At 34.0% G+C, this 14,323-nt stretch overlaps 1 protein-coding gene across 1 annotated transcript in view; it reads right to left on the bottom strand.

Annotated features, from left to right (window-relative positions):
• LOC136857962 (AP-5 complex subunit beta-1) overlaps nt 1-14,323 on the bottom strand; it is a 185,897-nt gene that overhangs the window by 54,816 nt on the left and 116,758 nt on the right. The window contains exons 12-13 of the mRNA XM_067137099.2: nt 7,668-7,774; nt 1,513-1,693 (exon numbers count right to left, since the gene is read on the bottom strand). Of these exons, the coding sequence (XP_066993200.2) occupies nt 1,513-1,693; nt 7,668-7,774 (288 nt within the window). The remainder of the gene's footprint in view (nt 1-1,512; nt 1,694-7,667; nt 7,775-14,323) is intronic.

Here is a 14,323-nt window from a genome sequence, read left to right as displayed (position 1 = left end):
GTGCAACTATAAAATAGGCAGAAAGACAGCTTAACAGAGCAGGATGGGCAGGAAAAATATTTCATTACAATAACCTAGTCTTGAGTGTGTATAAGGATTTGTCAGAGTAGACAAAAAAATGTTAAGGAGGGCAAGGGCAACAATGAGTGATTATTTAAGAACCTTTAAGTTCCTTGAATGGTGTTACACCATCAAGATAATAAACTATAAACTTTTGTAATGATCCTGGACAAGTAAAAGTAAGTGAGGCACAAGACATCCTGAAAGGATAGGGGAAAATTCTAACATCAGTGTAATGGTAACAGTGGCTGAAGATGGCACAGTGCTCCCACTGTACATAGTTTATAAGGTTTAACTGGTGCAGGTTACAATAGAAATCAAATTCTCCAATTGAAGAACTTCTTGCAATTCAGATTTTGATTCTACCTCCAGATTATCTAACCATGATACAGAGAGGCAAGAGACAACTGACAATGAAGGAATTCACACGGAGAAGAAAAAAAAGAGTGAAGAAGTCAAAGAAAATTATTTTTCCATATTTAAGTTTCCTACCAAAAAAGGGGTAAGAGTTTTTATTGGCAAAATTGGCAGTATAGATTATGACACATCTGAAATTACATTTTTGAGAAAGAAAGTTGTCGGTAAGAACGTTTGTTTTGTCTTTCTGGAAACTGGCAGCTGAGGTAGAAAAAGCAAAAATGTTTCAAAAAGTTGTGCCAGGACATAGAAACTCTTTTTATAGGTTAAGATAGTAATCATATTTCTTACATATACTAAAATATTTTTATAAACTCAAAATAGCAATGGATTCAGCCATTGGCAGCCTGATTCTGTTTTTATTTACAAAATGAATTAGCGACCACAACCTTGACAGTTGAAACTGATCAACAATTAAATTTCAACAATAAATGCATCTATGAATGAAATATAAAGTAATTTGTTAATCTACCATCATCAAGGTTACACAGTAAACATGCGAAATTTGCATTGGAATGTAACTAGAGTAAACAGAATATTTTTTAAAAAGCCTGCTGTTTTTGTTAGAATTCATGCCAATTTATGGTATTGATCAAACTATGGAGCCAGTGGGACATCTGGAACATTAATTATTGTTAATACTTTCTAGAAAAAGAAAAGAGATATTTAAAAAAAGTAAAACCAAAAGTAAAAACAAAAGGTACTATCCTCTTTCATACTTTCTTGTCTCCAATGTATATCTTTACATTTTACAGGTATATTTTCAACTAGTCAATACTCTCTCATTAATAAGACTACAGTAGGCGTAATAAATTACAGTTGAGTGAGGATACATCATTACCATTATAATCGTGTTTCACTCATTTGATTCTTTGGTACTGATAGTTAAGAGTCTGGATGAGAAACATGCAATCCCTAATTCTTGAACAACTTTTCACAGGTATATCGTGGAACTTAACTACAGCTATGTTTTATGCTCAATTAAACACATCAAGTTTTTGAGAAGAGATATCTAATATGGATAATATTCCTTACCTCTAGGCAACTCCTTTTCTTCTGTAGTCATGGAATTTGAAAACTCGTTATTAGATTTCATCTTTCTGATCCGCAAAAAAGGTTTATTCAAACTCTGGATTGATGTGCTAGAGTGGAAAGTGCTGTCATGAGACATTATGCCACTTATATTTTGCTTTGGAGCTTTCAATAATGATTTTAACTGAAAAAATAAAAAATAAAGGTAACTAAATTACAAAGATTCATAAAATTGAATAAAATACTGTACACAGCACTAGGGTAAAGTAAAACACACATGGACAAAAGGTACTATCCTCTTTCATACTTTGTTTCCAATGTATATCTTTACATTTTACAGGTATATTTTCAACTAGTCAATACTCTCTCATTAATAAGACTACAGTAGGCCTAATAAATTACAGTAAGTAAAAATTTTTGGTCAAACATCCTTCTCACTTCTTGATATCATCATTAGCAATTTAATGATGATAAATAGGGCGTGGATTCTTATGTAATTACACATTCCATTCTTTTACTTGTAGACAACTCGAAATGAAAAATGTCAGCAAATTGTGGTTCTGATTAATGTTTCATTTTACATATTTTTACATATTTTTGGTAATATTACACATTTTTACATTTTATGTGAAGAATGTAACATTTTTGTACAAATCTAGGCAAGTATTCAAAAAATTTAAAATTATGTCAGTTTGTTTAATTTTCAGACTAGGCCTAGTAAAATAATTGGTGAATTCCATCGCATATTAGAATATATTTCAATTGCTAAAAGTTGCTTTCAAAATTCCTTTAAAATTGGGATTTCTAACCCTTTGTCTGTGAAATACAGTAGATCCGAGTGCCTCAACTGCATAAAACAGCACTAATCCTTTCTCAGAATCTGGGATGGCTAGGTGCCTTTCACTGGTGAAAGTTTCTAAGAAACTTGAAACAAAATCAACATTATTCAAGCTCTCTATCTGTTTGTAAGATCATTAGTGGCGAACAAGAAGAGCCCCCAGAAGATATTTCACCCAGCTAGTTTTATCATTTAAAATATGCACCGGTGACTTTCTGCGACGCTGAATGGTCCTTCTCAGCCTACAAGAGAATTTTATTGGAACAGCTCTAAATCATTACAATGGAAAACATGGAGAAGTACTTGGTGACACAGTGCGCATCACAATAAAAAAAAAGTTTAAAGACAGACTCTACATTAACATTATCTAATAACGCTTATTTGTTTAACTTTCAGGACATGAGGGCAACAGGAAATTAGGTACAAGAATACAATACTCCACGATTTTCAGTGCATAACATTATTTTTAAATATTTGAAATATTTTGATTATACCTTTAATTTGACTATTTAATACTGTTAAAATTAGAAAGCTGTAGACTATATAAATTATCTAAAGCAACAATGATGACTTTGTCATAAAATATGGAGGAGGTATTTAAAATGCATCAGTCATTCTATATGCCTGTGTTTTGTAGTTAAGAATGTCTGCTAGCGTAATGGTTAGTACAATTAGCTGCCGTTCTCGGGAGTCCGAGTTCAATTCCCGGTACCGTACTGACAGAGATTTAAGAATGTCAGGAAGGTTCATATGTGGTAAAAATGGCACATGCAACTCCCATCTAGTGGGAGCGTGTCTACAGTTAAGAAATATTCATGGCTGTTGCTATTAATATAGTAGGCGAGATTATTAACAAAGAAATCGTTTAATATCTCATAACTCCGGCCAATATAGGTTTTTTTTTTTTTTTTTTTGGAGAGAAGTAGGTTTAAAACGTGATAAAGCAATCCAATCATAACAATTATTTTACTCGCCAACGTACCTAACAAATAATAATATTGATTTTAAGTCTCTTACTTTTAACAATTGTTGGAGATGCCAAACAGAACGTACTATGTGTTAATGAAAAAAAATGGAGACAACGAACATACGAAATTAAACATTGTGATAATAAAATGCATTACTGCCACACCTGTAGATATCCACAAATGCGGCAAACTTTCCTGTTGTTTATTTTTATACTTTCCATTGTGGAACTTCTGGCATTATCCAGGCAATTGATAGCTTACCTAACCTAAACAATGCGGTCTCTCTATTCTCATTTACAGCTGCTAGGTAAATATCCTTAAAATAAGGGTCTGGCTTTCAACAGCCGCAGTTATCGAAAGAATGCTTCCAGTCACATTTGGAAGTACAACTCGTAACATATGCTAGTTATCAGCTGGTGGTTTGGCATGCTTTCTACAGCATGGCTTTATTCGAAAGGAATGGCTTCTGCTATGCATACACCAACTGCAATATCAGAGACCATCTCCAGAAACGATTTGGGAATAGATTCGCACTGTTTGGACTCTATCGTCAGGAACAAAACTATTTTTAAAAGGTTCAAAAAAACTGGACCTCAAATGCTCTTGATTACAGTGCATGGCTGATCAGATGCCAGTGAAGATGTCACTTGGAATGACGACACGCCGGTAGCAGGGAAGTTGGTGGCACAAGATGATAATTCAAACGAAAGCAGTGATCAGGTTTACTCACAGAGACAAATGACTGGCATTAAGTTATTTTGTATCAATACTGCATAATATGATAATATGATATCCTTATCCCTTTTCTCTACGGCGTTGAGTATGAAGTGAGATGCATCTTCATAGTGAGCCCTTCCTGACGTCAACCTCATCAGAGAAATTAATGCAATGAAACGAATTATGTGATCATCATTATCATCATCATCATCTTCCTTCCAAGTATTGGGCCATGTGTCCCGTTATGGTCTTGCATTTTCCCTCCATCTCTTCATCAGATGTCCTCCAGACCTTTTCCTCTGGGTTGGTATCGAAAAATCTCTTTTGGCAATTGACCAGGTTCCATCCTTTGTATATGATGTTTTCAGCTTTCCTGATAACTGTAGATGTAGTCAGTTATCGGTTGTACTTTCAGTTCTTTTAGCACCTCTTCATTCCTTTTATGGGCCCATTTTGTATACCCTGCTGTATGACACATAAATGTCATTTCTTGTGCTGTAATTCAGGACAAGTCTTGAGATCTTAACGTCCATGCCTCATATCCATAGCGAAGTGCTGGTTTAGCTAGGGTATTATAAAGGCGCAATTGAATATGTTTCTGAATAAATGATGATTTCATGATGTTGTTTATTATTCCTGTAGTTTTTGTGAATTTATTAATTTTCGCTGGTATATCTAATTCTGATTGGTATGATAAGTAGTACCCGAGATAATTAATGTTTAGACTGAAAATTGATCTTTGTAGGTCACCTTCCATCGTAGCCAGCAATGCATCATCATCAGCATATAATATGGCGTCTAGGTGTTTGAGGCGTCTATTTATTGATATTGATCCATGGTGTCATTGTTTCCAAGTTTCCATTATTGCATTCATATATATTATAAAAAGTAGAGGGGAGAGTCTGCAGCCGATTGGTATGATAAGTAGTACCCGAGATAATTAATGTTTAGACTGAAAATTGATCTTTGTAGGTCACCTTCCATCGTAGCCAGCAATGCATCCCCACCATTTATTAATTTCCACTCGGTCTGGTTCTTGTTCAATTTTACAGAAATGAGATTGGATTTGTGGATGTTGTAGATATTGTTAATAATCTGTTGAGAGACATTTGTCTTGTTTCAGAATTTCAAGCAATTTCTGTTTACTCGGTCAAAGGTGTTTTAGTCCACAAATGCAATGTGTGTTTCTAAATTGAATTTTCTATTAATATCTTCATAGTGAAATATGCATCAGTGCAGGAGCGCCCTTTACGGAAACCTTGTTCTTCATTCCCCAATTTATCTCCATACAACTTACCTTATACTTGCATATATTTTATAACCTGAGTTAACAATGCTAATTCCTCTGTAATTTTCACTGTTTTTTATGTCACCTTTTCTATGATGAGGGATAACCAGTCATTTGGTGGTATTGTTTCGTTTTACCTCTTCCTTAACTTTCCTGTTTAATTTCTTCAGAACTGTTGCTTTCTGCCAACTTTCTGATGGATTGTCTCCATTCCAAATTTGATTTTAAAAACTGAGGAATCTTTATTTGAAAGTTTTACTTGAATATTTGAACAGTTCAGCATGTATTGCATCCTCTCCAGGTGCTTTACCATTCTTTAGTTTCTTCAAAGTTTGGTATAACTCTTCTAATGTTATAGATTCCAACATATTATTGTTAGATATTGACAAAGTTAACACTTCATTTTTTGAACTTGTCCAGAGTGTTTGAAAATAATTAAACCAGTCATTTGGTGGTATTGTTTCAAGTTTTACCTCTTCCTTAATTTCACTGTTTAATTTCTTCAGAATTTTGTAAGTTTATGGTTGTGGTCTTGTTAAGTCTGTTTCCAATGTAGATACAAAATTTTCCCAACCTCCTCTGTATTTTTGTTTAACTTCTCATTTAGCTACTGCTCTCTTATAATTGTATTTTAGTTTATCTTTTATTTTACCAGTTGACAGAAATTTCTTGTAAGCATCTCTTTTTTCTGATATGACCATTTTTATCTCTTCATCCCAGATTCTCAGGCCCTTTTTTCTCTTCCATTTTCTTTTTATTCCTAAACTTTCAAAAGCTGCCTGTTTCAAAGCTAAGCTAATATTTGACCATTCTTCCTCTACATTGGTACTCACTGGTTTTGATTGAATTAGATTATTAAGTTTATTCTGGTATAGCCATAATATGCTTGGATCTCTTAAAAGACCAATTTTATAAGTTGTTTCTTTTTGTTCCATGCAGAGTGTATTTTTCTTCATCCAACTTGGCTTTATGCAGACTGGTGAAACTACTAAGAAATGATCTGTTTCCATTTCAGGACCTTGATATACTCTAACTTCTTAATGAGTAACAATGCCGGCTCTAGTATACTGCATTTCTAATTCACCTGCATTTTGGTAACAACAGGAAATTTATATGTCTTTGGCATTATTTTATCTCAGTTATATGCAAATGAGTAACTAAAACTGACTATATGTAGGCCTAAAAGTAGTGTTCACCATTTATTGTCTTTTTACTTTTAAAAATACTGCCTTTCAACAAAAATAGGCAGTATAACTCAAATACATTCTTAAGATTGTTAAAGAATAGTGTAGATTGTTTACATGTACAATTTATAGTTCTTTATAGGCTAAAAATTATGTGTTCACTGCACAAAATTTGAGGTTATCGCATACTTGTTTTGGCTGTAAAAGTGAAAAAAAAAAAAAGAGGGTCTAATACACAAGTTAATACGGTATATGCTATGCAGTCACACTTCCCATGTCCTTCACTACACCACCACACCTCTCCCACATCTGCAGCTGAAGTCCCAATGCCAAAAATGCCGACTAATGTATCACATTTCTAACTCGCCTAAATTTTGATCAGAGGAAATACATATGTTGGCAACATTATTTTTTGTTATATACAAATAAACTGCATTTAATGAAAATTAATACGTATAACACAGAGTTATGTATAAATGGGCTATGTAAAAAATGAGGTTAAATTAACATGTTTTAATGTTATATTTACTAATTTAAACCTTACGTTATCTCCGTATTGTCACTTAATAGGCTTATAAAGAAGTCACAAAGTTCCCACCTATACAATACAAGTTTCTTCAAGTTAGTATTTACATTGATTAGTACAGCATTTCTACTTGGAGGTGCTTAACCAAATGATGATAAAAGGCATGCTCAGTTCACTCATAAGGATGTAGATTTAATTTCCTATCACATCAGGAAGTTGAGATTTAGAAATGAAACTTCCACTTCTCAACAGATGTGTTCACTCGGTTTACAACAGAAATGAGAATCAGATTAATTCCAGGAGGTAAAGCTGGATAGACATAGGGCTTTCTCTATCTCCTATACTGCCAAAATTGTGAAATCATTTTCCTTCAAGGCTTGAACAGAGAGATTTGCCTAGCTTTTCTTAAATATTTGTACTTAAAGATAAGATTTCATCTACTCCCTTAGAAGGCATTATCTAGGTCAAATATCAGCTTTTATGAAGTGAATTGTTTCAATAATATTATGATTTCTAAAACCCAATACTAGAGACGTTCAATTTTCAAGTAGTTGGTCTCATTTCAAATACCATAAACCCAAAAGTGTACCAAGTCTAGTATTCTAGAGTTTAAATGTATAAATCAAAACACACACACCTTCTTGTTGGATAAGGAAACTAGAAGAGTAAAATATAGTTGGGCTCTGTCTTGTTGATCTACATCACCACTCTTGGACATGAAGGCTCTCAACACATCACACAGTTCTGAAATATAACAGTACATTGTCAATGGTACATGGATGTTGCCAAAGGGTACACTCATGTATAAAGAACCCCTTATAGATTAAATAAGGGTGACAAGCCAGAGATGACTAACCCACAGAATTCCTGAGTAAACATACTGAATGTTAAATTTAGAACAAATATGACCAAGGCCACCACAGCTTAAACAATAGAGCATATCTGATGTAAAATTGGAAGGTTGATGGGTTTGAATCCCACTGGTGTCTGGTTGGTTGTTTTTGTTCTGTATGTAACATCTCTTCGGCATGTATTATATGTCCTCAATAATACCTAGTAAGTTGAAAGTGGATTTCAAGTACAATGCAGTTGTGAAAATGAAATATGCACTTGAAGTGGCTCAAAATGGGCACAAAGCAAGCCACTCTACAACTGTACTCGTAGTAGTTCCAGTGATGCCTAGCTCAAACAGTAGAGCATTCACACGAAATTGGAAGATTATGGGTTCGGATCCCACCGGCATCCAGTTGGCAATTTTTGTCCTGTACATAACGTGTCTTCTGTACATGTATTCAACATGACCTAATAAGATGAAAGTGCATACCTAGTTAAATAAACATCACTAAATCTATTACTGATGTTTTATTTTAGAAAAAGTGTTTCAGAAGATGAATACGTACAAAAATTATATGCCATAAATAAAAGAAAAAGAAAAATCTTAACAGTGTTTGGGATCCTCACCAAGAATACCTAATAAAAGAAATAGATAGTGTGCAGAGGAAAGCAGCAAGAATTGTAACAGGGGATTTCAGGAGAAACAGTAGTGTATCAGAAATGTTAAGAGGAACTTGGGTGGGAAACTTTAAGTAAGAGAAGGGAGAAAACTAGACTTGTAGGATTATATAGAGCCTATACAGGAGAAGCAGCATGGGGAGAAATCTGTGAGAGGCTTCAGTTGGAAAATAATTATATCGGCAGAACTGACCACAAGTATAAAATTAGAAGGAATTTTAGCAGAAGCGATTGGGGTAAATTTTCATTCATTGGGAAGGGCGTGAAGGAGTGGAACAGTTTACCAGGGGTAGTGTTTGATCCTTTTCCAAAATCTGTACAGATATTCAAGAAGAGAATAAACAGCAACAGGGAAAATAAATGAAACGTTAGAGGGCATTCGACCAGTACAGGCTATTGCAAATAAAAAATGTGTGTGAAAAAATTGCATCCCCTGGTCCATGGAGTTTGGACAGCCAAAGTAGGGGACTGCCTGTAGGGGTGAAGTACAGTGGGGACTTCGAGGGCCCTGGGACCGCTATGGTAGCTGTGAAGGCCCTTCAGGAACTCTGAAAAGTAGTGGCAAAAGGGGCTCTGGTTAAGACGCAGCAGGTCGTTATGCTACTTAGGTTCCAAAATGGGTAAAAAAAAAAAAAGTAAATAAATGCAATGCAAATTTTAATCTTATACCAGTTGCATAGTATTATTTGAAGTAATTCCACATACTGTATATGAGTTGACTATCTCTGTAAGTATAGGAGATATTATAAGTAGAATTTTGTAAACAATATAAATTTATTAAGGATGATCTGTTTGTTTAATAGAAAAAATTGTTAGCGTAAATTGTATATTATTGTATTCTAGAAAAATGTTCTTCTTCTCTTGTTAATTTAAAATTTAGTGCTTGACAATAATGTATTTTTTTGTACCATTTGCCACCGAGGTAGACACCTCACTTGCAAATAAAGAGATTTTGATTTTTTTATTTGATTTTTTTGATTCAGTATGGTTAGGATAAAAATAGTCACGCCTGGCATAAAATCATATTACATATTACGGACATTCATGTTGGTTAGTCACGTTAACAAAAAAAATTGTAATAAAAAAATCAACCGGTAAGTTGCAAACAAATATCTTAATTAAAATTTTACCAAATTTATAATGTTATCGGTATCTTAACAGAGCAAGATTATATAATAAGTTGTATTATATCACACTGAAATACCAGCAAAACCAAGAGATAATATATTTTTCATGTTTGTCAAATGAGAAAACAGTTTACTTTTTATTATCTGGTTCAGGGTCCAATGGACGATCAGTATTTAACATTATACAAGCCTTTCAGTTGCTTATAAAAGGAATAGTGAACTGGTAGAATATAATGACACAAATGCAATAAAAAATTCTCCTTTGTAAGTGTCGTACTATTTGAGTAGAACTGTGGCAGTTGTATTTTTGTAAGAATTTTGTGTTTTGCTTTTGATCACCAACTGAGGTCAAAAGATCAAAATGGATAAGCGTTCAACGTTTATTTCAATGCAAGTACTCTGTTGAAGTTGATTTCAACATTTTTTAGCCGCTCATCTTTCTTCCAATTTATCAAAGATTTAGTGTTTACAACATCTTTCTTTAGTGGTTTTGTGTTAAAAGTGTCCTCCAATAACATCTGTGTGACCTGAAATTTTGATTCCTTCACTTTAGTCTTAACAATTACTTCAATTCAGTATTCAGGTATTTTGTGTCTGGGTGCAGTCATTTATCTTCCTCTATTTTGCAAAATTTTAGTCCAAAATTAATCAAAACTAATTTCCTCATCTTTGCCAGCATATTGGCGACTGCTTCAACAAGAGCTGTTTCTTGCCTTTACAATTTGCTTTACATTGCACCGAACAGGTAGGTTCTATGGCAACAATGGGGCAGGGAAGTGCTAGGAGTGGGAAGGAAGCGACTGTGGCCTTCATTAAGGTACAGCCCCAGCATCTGCATGGTGTGAAAATGGGAAACCACAGAAAACCATCTTCAGGGCTGCCAACAGTGGGGCTCGGGCACACTATCTCCTGAATGAAGCTGACAGTTACATGACCCAAACCGTGCAGCCACTCACTTGGTCAATATACTCTGGATCTTGAACACTGTCAAATCAGTCAGAATGCCTTGCATATTCACCAACTTAATCCACAGTACAGTACCACTCATGACTGGTACAAAATAGTTGGGAGTTGGCTGGAATGACTAACTCTTCTTTTATGATTTCGTTGGTTAGTCACTTCTGGCTTGTCACCATTCAAATATACTATGCACTGGAGATTACCAGCTGATGATGATGATATCATGGCTTCAGCTCCCATCTGCAGGCAGTTTGATTTGGTGCCAACTACGCAGCTTGTGCATCAGTTCTCATGTTCTGTTTTACCAGACGACAGAGCAAATTGGATGTCCCCTCTCGGGTAAACACCAAATGTGTCACCAGAGATCTTTTATGTGCCAACAACATATGACATAAGAGTGTTGATGGACTCTTTTCCACCCTTCAAAATTCCAACCACATCTGCCAGATAATAATAATAATAATAATAATAATAATAATAATAATAATAATAATAATAATAATAATAATAATAATAATAATAATAATAATAATAATAATAATAATAATAATAATAATAATAATAATAATAATAATAATAATAATAATAATAATAATAATAATAATAATAATAATAATAATAATAATAATAATAATAATAATAATAATAATAATAATAATAATAATAATAATAATAATAATAATAATTGTGTGTGGCTATTTCTAGCCGGATGCAGCCCTTGTAAGGCAGACCCTCCGATGAGGGTGGGCGGCATCTGCCATGTGTAGGTAACTGTGTGTTATTGTGGTGGAGGATAGTGTTATGTGCATCTGCCAGATTTGAATTCATGATCTTGGGATTTGGAGGTTGACGCTCTACTACTGAACCACTGAGGGAACCAATATATCTACGAAATAATGTTGAAAGAACAAAGATGTCTATAAGAATTCATCTTTGTAAATACACCAAAACTTAGTGTGGTTGTGCATTTTGAGTGCTAAAGTCACTCCTGTCACCTTAACACTAAACATATTTATTGTCACCCTGTTTATTGACTTTCTTCCTTCCACAGCTCATCTTACTATTTATGATTCCTCATGTACTGTATGTCAATACAGTTCTATGGCTATCAATCAAGACAAAAAATAATTCTCCATTTACTTTGATTGTTATGAGTAATATTAGAAGGCAATGTAGAATGAAAAGGTCGGAAATTATAAGAAAGTGAAGGAAAAGTGAAGGTAGAGAATGAATTTCTCAATAACAACACAAAAAATTATTATTATTATTATTATTATTATTATTATTATTATTATTATTATTATTATTATTATTATTATTATTTCTTCTTGCGTTCCGGCCTTCTAAGGACCACGTTACAATTTCAATTGTTCCTCCTTAGTTGTTCTTTCCTTTTCTTCCAGTATTCTTTCATTGTTTCACTGTGTTTCTTTTTCCTGTCTTCAGTCCACTTTGTGCCTGTTTTCTTTTCCTTCCTCCCTTGGAATCCTTCCATTTGTAAGACTTTCTTCCTAAAAATCTTTCTTTCCAATAATTCTTCTTCTCGTATGTTGTTCCTTTCCAGGTCTTTCTTGACTTCTTGAATCCAGGTGGTAGTTGATTTCTTTTCCCAAAGGTACTTGAAGATTCGTTTAGTTAGTCTATTGTCATCCATTCTGTAAATGTGTCCAAGAAATAGCAATCTCCTTTTTCTTATTGTTTCTGATATGTTTTCTATGTTCTGGTAAATTTCATTGTTACTTCTTAATTTCCAAAACTCTGCAATTCTTGGAGGACCTAATATTTTCCTTATAATTCTTCTTTCTAATATTTCTAATTTATCAAGCTTGTAGTTCAGTGCTAGACATTCGCTGGCATAAAGGCATTCTGGTTTCACTACTGTGTTGTAGTGCTTTATTTTAAGTTTCCTTGATAAGCACTTTTTGTTGTAAGTATTCTTAGTTATACCGTATGCTCTTTCCATCTTTTGTATCCTCTCCTCTATAGCAGATTTTTCTAAACCATTTTCTTGAATTGTCTCACCCAAATATTTGAATTTCTTTACCTTTTCTATTCGACCAATATCCGTTGCTAAAAACGTTGGGGCACTTTTTATATTCGTCAAAAATTTTGTTTTCTCGGCAGAGATTCTCAAGCCTGTCATGTTGGCTGTCTTTTCAAGGAGATTGACTTGCATTGCTGCATCTGTAAGGCTTTCTGAAAGTATGGCAAAGTCATCTGCAAATGCTAGGCAATTTATTGCAACACCTTTGTTCTTCTTCCCCAGCATGAGTGGCAATATTTTAGATTCTTTCAGTTTTTCATTCCAAATTCTTACAATTTTCTCCATGGCACAATTGAAAAGGAGTGGAGATAGACCATCGCCCTGCCTGACACCTGTATTTATTTTGAAAGGTCGAGATACTTCACCCATAAATTTTACTTTCGAGATAGTGTCTGTAAGTGTTTCACGAATTAGGTTTGCCAATTTAGTTTTAACTCCAAATTCACGGATTACTTTATCTAGGGTTTCCCTATCAACAGAGTCAAAGGCTTTTTTAAAGTCAATAAATGTTACAACTATGTCTTTGGAGTTTATTAATCTGTGTCGAATTATAGATTTCAGGTTGAAAATCTGTTCGGAGCAAGATCTTCCTTCTCTAAATCCACCTTGATATTCACCCAATTGACTGTCCAGTGTCGATTTTACTCTATTTAGTAGTATTGTTGAGAATATCTTGTAAGCAACTGGCAAGAGAGATATACCTCTGTAGTTGTTGACATCCTGCTTGTTACCCTTCTTGTGTAATGGGTGTATTAGAGCCACTTTCCAATCCTCTGGGATCTTTTCTGTTTCCCAAATTTCTTCAAAGATTGTTTGTAGATCTTCTATAATTTTTGGTTCAGCCCATTTTAAAAGTTCAGCTGTTATGGAGTCTTCCCCACTAGCTTTGTTATTTTTAAGATTTTTTATTGCTTCCTTTATTTCTTCCGCTGTTGGAGGTGAATCAGCTTCTAGATTTTCCTGAATTTCTGAAAATTCTAATTTATGATTTGGCTCAGGGCAGTTCAGCAGGTGTTCGAAGTGTTTTGCCAGAATCTCACAATTCTCGGCATTGTTAAGGCCAATATTACCATTTGCATCTCTGAAGCAAATGCTCCGGGATTGATAACCTTTCAGGTTATTCTTAAAGGTCTGATAGAAATTTCGGGAGTTCTTACAAAATTATTCTCAATTTCTAATAGCTGCGATTTTTCAAAAGATCTTTTAACCTGCCTTATTATTCTTGTTGTTTCCTTTCTTTGTTGTTTAAATAGCTCATAGTGTTCATTCTTTCCGGAACATTTCCATTTTTTCCACTTTTTCACTCTTTCCATAAGTGCTTCCTCACATACGTTATTCCACCATACTTTCTTTTTAGTTTTAACTGATCCAAATACTTTCTTCGCTGCACTATTAATCTGTTTAGATAATTCTGGCCATTTGCCATGCTGAGTTATTTTAATTTCTTCCTGAAAGTTTTCTATAGTTGCTTGTGTAATGTTGAGCCTATCTATGTTGTATTTCATTAATTTTCTCGGCCTTCTTTGATTCCTGCGAGGTAGAAGCTTTAGTTTAATTTTAGAGAGGTAATGATCGGAGTCAAACTCCCCACTTCTTATTACTTTAACATTAATAATTTCCTTAATACTTTCTTGAGAAATAGCTACATGG

The sequence above is a fragment of the Anabrus simplex genome, chromosome 1 (assembly GCF_040414725.1).
Source record: "Anabrus simplex isolate iqAnaSimp1 chromosome 1, ASM4041472v1, whole genome shotgun sequence".
In the NCBI taxonomy this organism is placed as follows: domain Eukaryota; kingdom Metazoa; phylum Arthropoda; class Insecta; order Orthoptera; family Tettigoniidae; genus Anabrus; species Anabrus simplex.
Note: the sequence above shows the minus strand (reverse complement) of the source record. Positions and strands in the feature narration are given on the sequence as shown.